Source organism: Cucumis melo, chromosome 12 (assembly GCF_025177605.1).
Source record: "Cucumis melo cultivar AY chromosome 12, USDA_Cmelo_AY_1.0, whole genome shotgun sequence".
NCBI lineage: Eukaryota > Viridiplantae > Streptophyta > Magnoliopsida > Cucurbitales > Cucurbitaceae > Cucumis > Cucumis melo.
In genome coordinates this window covers 26898654-26909014 of record NC_066868.1, presented here as the reverse complement: position 1 = coordinate 26909014, position 10361 = coordinate 26898654, and the positions used below count along the sequence as shown (strand labels likewise).

At 27.8% G+C, this 10361-nt stretch overlaps 1 protein-coding gene across 1 annotated transcript; it reads right to left on the bottom strand.

Moving 5' to 3' along the window:
• Nucleotides 1–3547: 3547 nt before the first annotated feature.
• LOC103504552 (zinc finger protein SHOOT GRAVITROPISM 5-like) lies at nucleotides 3548–6383 on the bottom strand. The gene is made up of 3 exons (XM_008468903.3): nucleotides 5810–6383; nucleotides 5141–5546; nucleotides 3548–4454 (listed from the first exon to the last, which is right to left on the bottom strand). The coding sequence occupies exons 1-3, from the start codon at nucleotides 5919–5921 to the stop codon at nucleotides 3692–3694; spliced, it is 1281 nt and encodes a 426-aa protein (XP_008467125.1). The 5' UTR covers nucleotides 5922–6383; the 3' UTR covers nucleotides 3548–3691.
• Between the last annotated feature and the right edge of the window lie 3978 nt (nucleotides 6384–10361).

Below are 10361 nucleotides of genomic sequence, written 5' to 3'. Positions count from 1 at the left end.
TTTATTTTCAAAAGTATCATCATTCAGAAAACAGAGTTAACTCTCATATTGCTTTTTGTCTAAGTTTGCAGTTTCCTTCTTGGATTCCTCCCTTCTCATCCTATTTCTCCTTGATTTTGGGGTTTTTTAGAATCTCTTTTTTGTTTTTTTGTTTTTTTTTAAAGAATTCTTGCAACTAGCTAGGATTGGAATAAAGTGATCACCCTCTACTGTAAAAGAGAAAAAAAAAAAAAACCAAAAAGTTCTATGTTTTGAAAAATAAAGTCCACTTTTCTTTTAGGCTGGTGTCATGTTTACACTTTACACTGGGTCTTCTTTTTCTTTCTTTCTTTTCCATCTTTCTAAAATCGCACCTATCAGACATGGACGTTTTGAGTATGAAATTGATTATTATAGTTTACGGCTGATAGTAGTTTTTGAACTGTCAAAATGCAAACTATATTTTTGTCTAACAACGAGTGAGTTAGAAACTCATCCCACCTAATTGAACGATAACTATTTCATTTTTGATCTATAGATTTATTTCTACCAACGGTTAAAAAAGATTGAAAGCTTAGTCAATATTTTTTTTAAAAATAGATGTTGAAAATATTGGTAATATGCATATAACAAAGCAGGGAAAAAAATACATTTATAAGCTTAATTTTTAACAATTAGAAAGTAAAAATCATTGAATGGAGTCTTAGCTTTCAAATTAATATAAAAATATATTCAAGAATCTAATAGACACAAAAGTAAAAATTATTAATACAAAATTTAAAGTTTTCATAAACTTCAAAACCTATACCTAAATGAATTTGAAAATTAAGTCTTTTTCTTTGTTTGAAAATTATTGTTTTTCAAAGTTGAAAATAATGGGACTGCCAAAAGGCTTTGATTACACATTAATTATAAAAACTAATGAAGTCATTAAAAGGACCACACCGTACAAATTCTTAATTAAGATTTGGAATCTGGGGATTATATGCTATCTTAATTAATATAATTTGTTGACAAATAAAATATATATTTCAAGATGTTTTCTTTTTCCTTCTTAATTTTTTAAATCACATATTTGGAGATGTATATGATTTTGTCATTTGACTCTTTGATGAGAAATGACTTGACTTATTCTCTCTCTCTTTTTTTTTTTTTTTAATAAAGTTGAAGGTACACGAAGCTTTTTTTCTAGATCTTGAATGAGAATATTGCTATTGAAGTTTAAATGCAAACCTAAAAGAAATTTGTAACGATTTAATTCTTGTCGCCTCAATGTTAAGAAATGATACATATAATTAGGCTTTGATTTATCTCAAAAACTTTAAAATGTACAAATCTAGTGACGTTTAGTTTCACACAAAAAAATGTAATCTAAAGTATTTTTGATTCATTTAAACTGTATAACTTAGCCTTTAAGTTACTTTTTTTAATGAAAAAAATTGTAAATGACTTACAATTTTTTCATTAAGGGTTTTGATTGATTTATTGAATCTAAGATTTTATATTTTTAAATTTTCAAATTAGCGTCTATAAGTTATAGACTCGATTTTGGTTTCATTCTTACTGTTTAAAATTTGTTCATATATTCTATAAGTTCAATATCATATTAGCTAATTATATTTAGCATAAAGGAGAAATGTGTTGTCTATAAAAAAATAATTTAACTAAACTTGATTCATAAATAAAAAAAAAACCAAATCGAATAACTTACCACTATAGCGATGAAGTTAAAAACCTATCATTGATAACATGGGAATGTAGCTTTTTCTTTCTTTACTTTTTTATATATATATATATATAGTTTAAATGTTTGCGACGATAGGGAATCAAACAATTAATTAATAAGTTCGATGAAAACATGCAAGATTCTCAATAATACCTAAACTCAAATTGGACAAAACCGCTATTCAAAACCACAAAAATCAAGCTCAAAGCCCAAAATGGGTCCTTGACAAAACGACCCACAAGAAAAAATGTTGGTGCGACTCGATAGGCCCACACTGGCTAAGGTCGACCACACTAAAGTCGGTGTGGACCTTTCGGCCCAAGGGCATGCAATTTGCATAACTACAAGTGGAAAAAAAGAGATCAAAGAAACCCTAATTCTAGAACTTGATGATTCCACGTTAGAAAAATAATAGAGAAGTTTACAACAATATTTATACATATCTATACGTGATACCCTATTAGTTATTCATATTTCTTTCTCAAGAAAAAACCTATAAAGGTGTTCAAAGCAAGAGATAGAACTATGAATGCATGTGAAACCTAAACTCTTAGAACTTATAAGCCATAGCACAAGAAATTCGTGGTACCCCATAAACTCGTTAAATCAAATAAGAAGAGAGTGAAGTTCACGACAATGTATTTTTCAACTCATACTTCTGGAACATTTTTTTTATAATATTATCTGCTATATATATATATATATATATATATATATGTATATATGATGAGGTTGATTTGACAGGATAGAAGTGAAAAGGAAATGAAGAAGGATGGGGGGTTGATCTAGATGTGTGTGTGTGTGTGTGTTTGTTCAAAGGAAAAGACTGTATGTTTGTTTATTGAGAGTGACAAGTGAGTCTATGATTAACTCTCTTTGGCCCCATCCCCTCCCCCCACAGTGGCACTGAAAAACATGGCACTTTTTCCATTTGTATTTATTTGTAAAGTAAAAGTAACCAACCCCTCCCCCCTCCTTCAAAAACAAAAACCATAAGGACAATCTCTTCTCTTTTTTCTTTTCTTTCTGAAATTGTTTTTAATTCTGCTCTCTCTGCCCCTATTCTTTAATGCTGTACTGAAGACACATCATTTCTTGACATGACTTCCCCATCCAAAATATAATTTTTATCCCATATATATATATAAAAAAAACTTTTTATTTGCCAAAACTAAAATAAAATAAAATAAAAAGTTTCTTCTATAAGAATGAATGTCTTCTTCTTCTTTCTTTTTCTTTCATTCTGACTCTTATCTTTGTAAATATGCCATGAGTATATATATATATATATATATGAAAGTATGACCTAAATTGATTTTTCAATGTCAATGGCAAAAAAACCAACTAGATTGTTTACTGTGTATTGAAAGAGAATAAATAACCCAACTTTTTCTTTTCTTTTCTTTTTCACCCCTCATTTTAGAATTTCACATTTGATATTTTTTACTTTCTTTTTTCTTTTTAAAGAAAGCTATTATGGCTTATTATCTCTCTCATAAATGCTATCAGCTTTTCTTTTTTCTCTTCTTTTCTTTTCTTTTTTCACCATAAATTATTGAAAAATAAAAACTACTTCTCTTTTTCTTCTTTTTTGTTAAATGACAAATTTTGATGATACGGTTTTATGATTAAAATTTGGTGCATACAATTAAAACTCTCGTAAAATATATGTAGGAATTGTTTATGAGATTTTTATCCAACTAACTTTTACTAAACTATAAAGATAAAATTTTGTAATTTAACTAATCGACAAGAGCTTAAATGGAATAAATTTGAGAGAATATTACAAAATCTCCAACTTTTTTGTTGTAGGATTATTTTTCTCTAAGAAGAGATGACTACTTCTTCAAACAATGTATATATAATAATATATGAGGTAATTAAAGAAGTGAAGATGTTTGTGTATAGGAATTGTAAAATTTATGATGTCATTAAAACGATTGAGGGATGACAACGACGATGACAAGGAGGGGAATGAATTGATATTCAAATTTTAGGGAAGGGATGAAAATGTTGCCTACAAACTTGGCAAGTGATTTGGAGGATAGTAGAATTGATTTTCTTGATGGCATGTTCTTTCAAAACAAGTGCTCTTTGTAACTCAGCTTGTGCTTGTTGTCGCATTCTCTTGGCATTCACCAACTCTTTTTCAGCCATTTCAATTTGCTTCTTAGCTTCATTTCTTGCTTCTTCAGCCATTGCTTTCTCTTCCATGGCCATTCTCATTTGCTCTTTAGCTTCTTCTTTCAGCTTCAGAAGACCTAATTTCTCATCGTTGTCGTCGTCATTATGATCATGATCATTACTATTATTATTATTATTATTATCATGATGATCGTGTAACTTCTCCCCATAATTGCAAGAACCAATCGAAAGTTGCAAATGGGTTGAGTAATTTTCATGTCTTTTCGGAGAAACTGAAACGTGAATTGAAGTTGTTGAATTGGTGGAAAGTTGAAGGTCTAGATTTTGATGATTATGGCCAATAATTCTTTGAGGAATTATTGTTGTTTTTTTCGAATATTTGTCAGCTCCATGATTATGATGATGAGTTGAAGTAAATTTTGGGTTTTGGTTTTGATTTTGGTTTTGGTTTAAGAAGCTGAAATTTGTATCTGAAGAAGGACTTGGAGTTGGACTTGAAGCTGTTCTAGATAAACATGGAATTTTTTGGTCTGATTGTTGCTGTTGATGATGATGATGATGACCCAATTTGCAATTATCTTGATGTTCTATGAAACTCTCCACCCTATAAATATAATCCAAAGTAATAATAATTAAACGACACAAAATTTATAATATTTCTAGGTTTAGCAATAACCCCATGTTATTAATCCAAGAAAATTAAAGCCAACCCCATCGTTAAAATATTATTCTTTTACAAAATAAAATACATCTTTTTTATGTGGTGAATTACTTAGGAATATGAACAGTGTGACATTTAAATGAAAAGAAAAGAAAATCAATGATATATACCAAAGTACATAATTTAATATCATTATTTACTATGGGACCAATAAAAAAAATAAGACAAGTAAAAATACCAAAAATATTCGTTTTCCTGACAAAAAATTAAACTGATTCTAGTTGAAATATGAATATCTATATATATATATATATATAATTTTTAAAAAAATAAACCTAACTATACATGAACTGATCATTGGAAAATGTGCCAAATTGTAACACAAAAAGCTGATTATATAAACTTGTGGTTGTTTACGATGATGAATGTTTGTATATTTCAGTCAGAAACATTCAGCAGCCATTAATAGTAAATAAAAATGTAAAAAGGTATAGTAGCCGCCAGAAAAGAAATTAACCTATAGATTAGATATCAAACCAAAAAAATTAATTAAACATAAATTCTAATATTATTCTAGGGCTTATAATGTTTGAATTATCACTGAATTCAAAAAGTGCAATAATATGTACCTGGAGAAAACTCGACCACAATCACAAGAATGGCCTCTAGTTCCACAAGTTTTGAGATGGGCTTTGTAATCAGATTGAACAGCATATCCTTTAGAACATTTTTCACAAACCCATTGCTTATGGTTACTATGTTTTCTTCTAAAGTGCTTCTTTATTCCTACCAAATCCCCCAAAGCATGTGTAGGGTTATGGTGTAAACAGCTCGGTTCGGGGCAAACAAACACCCGTTTCCTCACTACGGTTGTCGCTTCCGTTCTTTTCAACAGCTTCCATGGTACCTTGTGTCGACGTCGATGCATCTGTAGATTTTGATCTCTCTGAAACCCTTGATTGCAGATCTCACATACGTAACGATCTGATTCCAATAGGGTTTTTGGAGAGAGAGAAACCACCTCAGCATCTGGGTCTGTCAAACGTAACTCAATCGTTATGACACGCGGATTGATTGAATTGAATGATGGATTGAATTATTTAGCAATTAAGCTCAAGAGTTAAAAAGAAAAAAGGCATATTCTTGATTTTATATTAATTTGAATTATTACAATATATTCAAACGGGAAAGATCCAATTGATCAATCTATATACCATTATGATAATTGCGAACTATATATGTGTGTGTATATATATAGTTTGATTGTTGATATGAAAATCTGGACAGAGAAAACATACCTGGAGTACCCGCGGGTCGTCTTTTTCGTTTGTTATTGGTTCCATTGTTTTCAAAGCAATTAGACAAAGGCTCAAAACAAGGAAGTGAAGGAGAAGAGAGATCAGCCAGCATGGGAAAAGAGAAAAGAACAGGAAACAAATTAAGGGGTTCAAATGAAAAGAGAGACTGAATTTGAGGACTTCAAAGCAAAAACCAATCAAAAAAGAAGAAGAAGAAGAAGAAGAAGAAGAAGAAGAAGAAGAAGATGATGATGATGGTGAAGGCAATATATTGGGAGAAAGAAGATGAAATGAAAGAGGGGGGGTTTTGAAGAAAAATTGGAACTTTTGAGAAGATAAATTAGGTGGGTTTTAGAGAGAGAAAATTTGAAGAAGAAGAAGAAGAAGAAGAGAGAGAAATTTTGCTTTTTTTTTTTTTTAATTTTTTTTCAGCTTTTTGTTTAAATAAATTAATGGGCTTTTAAAAATTTCAGCTTTTTGGAATCAGCTTTTTTTGTATCCTCAGGCTTTATCCCCAGCTTTCTTTCTCTCTTTACTTCTTCCAACCATCTTCAGCACATGTAGTTATTGAGTTTCCTCAAATGAAAAAACTTTTCAAAAGGAGATTAATATATATATATATATATATATAAAAGTGAGTGAGAGAATGAGAATAGAGTTTAAACTCATAAGGAACCAAAGGCTTCATCTCTAAAATGGAAAACAAAAGAATAAAAAAACATACAAACAAAAGTATATATTTACTAAAAACATGAATGAAATTTAGTTCTACTTTCACTTCCTATGCATTATACATATAGATATAGACTTATGGGAGTTGTGTGTGTTTGTAGATATATGTGAGAAAAATATTTAGGTTTTCGTTCGGTTGTACTTATCTTTGTGCTACCCGCAACCTATTACTCAAATAAAATGTATCAAGTGGTAAATAATTTTGATTTCTTTTCTAAAGAAAATGAAAGTTGTTGTAGGGTTGTACATCTAATCATTGTTATATTTCGATATTTATATGATATATTTATTACTTTGAAATCAAAGTTTTAAGCTTATTTCGTTTTTTTATCATTCGAGTTTCTAAATTTGTTCATTTATGTTTTTAAAAATCACGTGAAGTTTAATAAATGTTTTTTTTAAAAAAAGCCGTCTAGAAATTCAAATGTTTTTAACCATGGTAAAAAAACATATAACCGATTTTTTTGAAGAAAATAAACGTAACTAAAATTACAAAATCGAATTTGTTTCCCTACAAAGACTTTGTTTTTGTCACATACATTGACATTTTCATTTATTTTCAAATTTGACATTGATATAAGAGTAAAGAAAATCAAAATGTAAATAAAATATCAACGAAATATTCACTATATAAACCATGGACCTAATACCATATAATAACATAACGAAAACTCTTAGAAAATTATTAAAGAAAAGTGAAAACTTATTTATCAATTTAATTTTGTGTTTCATCTTATAAATTGTCTTCCATGTTTACATTAACATTATATATTTATATCATATTTAAGATTAGGATTAAAAAAATTGAAAAAGGAAAAGGAAAAGAATTCATGGTTGAATAAAACAGTGGTAGAAATAAAACATAATGACGTTCAACTTTTTCAGACGAGTAAATACGGAAATAACTTGTTTGAATATATTATTTATCTAAGTGGATTTTTTTTTTCTTTTTGTCATTTCTATGAACTATATTTTTAATATATATAAATTTGTAAATTAAAAGAATATACTTTTAAAACGTAGAATATAATGGTTTTACTTGACATGGATTAAAATTATTTTTTCAAAAGATGAATATTGATTTGTGGACCAACAAAAGTATAGTATAGTTTATAGTTTATTTAATATGTATTAACAGTTAAAGAGAGATTGGTAGTAATTGAAAAACAAAAATATTTTAAGAAATAAAACGTCTTAATTAACTCATTTTTCATGTAATTAATTATCATTTTGAAAGTTAATTTGGGAAGTAAAATCTATCTTATAATTGGATATTATTGCTTAAATTAACCCTAAATTTGTAATTATTATCTTGAGATTGTTTAAAATAAAATCGATAGTATAATATTTGGACTTGGAAGAAATAGAATAACGCTTCGAGACATTGACAACTCCCATAGTCACCTATGCGATGGGATGATATATTATATAATTGGCAGCAATGTGTAGCATCAAACTCGACCTTTTTTGCAATTATAAAAATGTATCTATTATAGCTCTTAATCGAATAACATTTCTTTAGATTTTGTTGTTTATATCTATCTCTTTTACTTATAAATAGTTTTCTAGTTGTATGTAGACGAATGAAATCTTACCAAATTTGAGATATGATGAGGATACTAAAAACGTGCTTAACTTATGTGGGATTTTCGTTACACATCTTCATGCTTATCTACCCTAATAATTTGACAAAAAAATTATCTGTGAAATTGGCATATTTTGGTTAATATAGTATTGAAATTTATTTCCCATTCTTATATTTCTAAAAAATTAACTGTCGTTCTTCATCTTGTGGTATTTACACTTAAATCCCTAAAATTTTAAAGCTCTGGATTTTGATTCTTCAAAACTTTTCATAAAATTTCTGGTTCGACATCTCAAGAAACTCGTTTCTCTTAGTGATCATAAATATTTTTGTGTTTAGTACATTTGTTACGTCATATTACTTCTAGGATAAAGGCTAAATATGTAAGAAAGTTAGAGAGGCTAAAATTTAAAATTCACCAACTTTGAGAGAAAAATTAAGACAATCGTTTGAGAACTCTAAATTATATTTAGGGGGTGTTTGGATAAGATGTGTAAGTTATTATTATAGTCGTAAGGTATTATAGTTGAGTTATATAATAATTTGTATTTGAGGTGTATATTATTTTAATTTGAGTTATAATAGTATGTGTTTGTGGTTTAAATTATTTTAGTTTAAAAATGAAACATTATAACAAGTAATAAGAAAATTATGAATGTCAAATAGTAATTAAAAACTATAGCAAATAATTAATATAGTAACAAATGAGAAATTTTGAATTATTTTTACTATAGTAGAGGTTGGTTTTATAGTCTTGAAAAATCTCTCCCGGAACGACTTGTTAGGGTTTTCTCAATAGTTCATGAATTAAAAATAAATAACAAATGGGTGTTAAGAACAGAAATTATATTCCCTACCCTAACATATAATATATCTACTTACTGCAAAATTAATGTGTCATAATTAGTACTTATGACTATAATAATTGTGAAGGGTACAATTTTCTAAACACAATGACATGATATTATTAGAATTTAGTGTGATGGAGGATTTGAATTCGAAACTTCATGTCTTAAAAAACATACATATTTGAATTGATCTAAACTTATGATTAAAAATTTTATTATTGACTTTGACTTTATAAAATTATTAGAAATTTAAAATTTAGTCCATATGGATATTAATACCTTCTTGAATAGTTCTAGGTTAGGAACTATTTACGAGGTGTTAATCATATTATATAAATTAAATTTAACTTTTTTATTCAAATTTATAATAATAACCTTTGACCTTTTGCGAACTTTTTAACATTCAAATTCTTTTAAAAAATGATAAACAAAAAAAATTAATTTACTGTATTATAGGAAAATTGTTTTTGTAAAGGACACAACCATTAAAAATATTTATAAAATATAACAATGTTTCACATTTCATAAATGATAGATGAATAGAAATTGAAAGATTTTTATCGATGTCTATGTATATATACTGATAATAAATTTCTATTAGTGTTTATTAACGATAGATCTAAAATTTTACAATATTTTATAAATATTTAAGTTCATTTTTCTTTATTTTAAAACGCTCCTATATTATACAGTATTGAACTATAATGACTAATCAACCGATCAAAAGCATTCAAACGAGAGGTTAAAAGTTCAAATCTTTATACATGATTGGACTCGAAATCAAAATCACTGTGAAAACTACACACATGTATACAAAAGATGAAAACAAACACAAAACAACTTTTGGAGGAAGCAGGTTATGCAAACATAGTTTTACTAAATATTTTTTTTGTTCCAAGAAACAAAAAAGAAAAAAAAAGAGGATAATATAAAAATTTTAAAGCAGAAAAAGACGAAAATACCCTCAAGTAAAGAAGGAGGGTAAAGTAGGGTTTGTTTTTATCCTACTTAGGGAGCAGGCTTTTTGTAAAGGTAAATCAGGTGGGTGGTGAGGATGTAAAGTCACCTTCAGGGGTATGGTGGTCAATATCATCATAATTATGTGTGTAAGATTCATAGTTTTCCCTTTTTTCCACATGCATACAAAAGTAACAAGTTAAAAATTATTAAATATTTCAGCCTCCAACCCCTCTCTGCCTGTGGCTGCCAAATATATACTGAACTAAACTTCTGAGGTCAAAGATTCATCTATGTATTTTCATTCAACTCCTTTATTTCATATACATATATACTCACCAAATCTATATATATATATATATATATATATATATATAAAAGATACAAGTTGGATCAAGAGTACACCGAAACATATGAAAAAATTAAAAGC

Bases quoted from the DNA above. Each gene is read 5' to 3' on its own strand.
- LOC103504552 (XM_008468903.3), bottom strand. From the start codon at position 5,921: ATGCTGGCTGATCTCTCTTCTCCTTCACTTCCTTGTTTTGAGCCTTTG. The intron at 5,547-5,809 runs GTATGTTTTCTC...TACGTTTGACAG, and splicing joins ACGACCCGCGGGTACTCCAG to ACCCAGATGCTGAGGTGGTT. The intron at 4,455-5,140 runs GTACATATTATT...TTATATTTATAG, and splicing joins TGTGGTCGAGTTTTCTCCAG to GGTGGAGAGTTTCATAGAAC.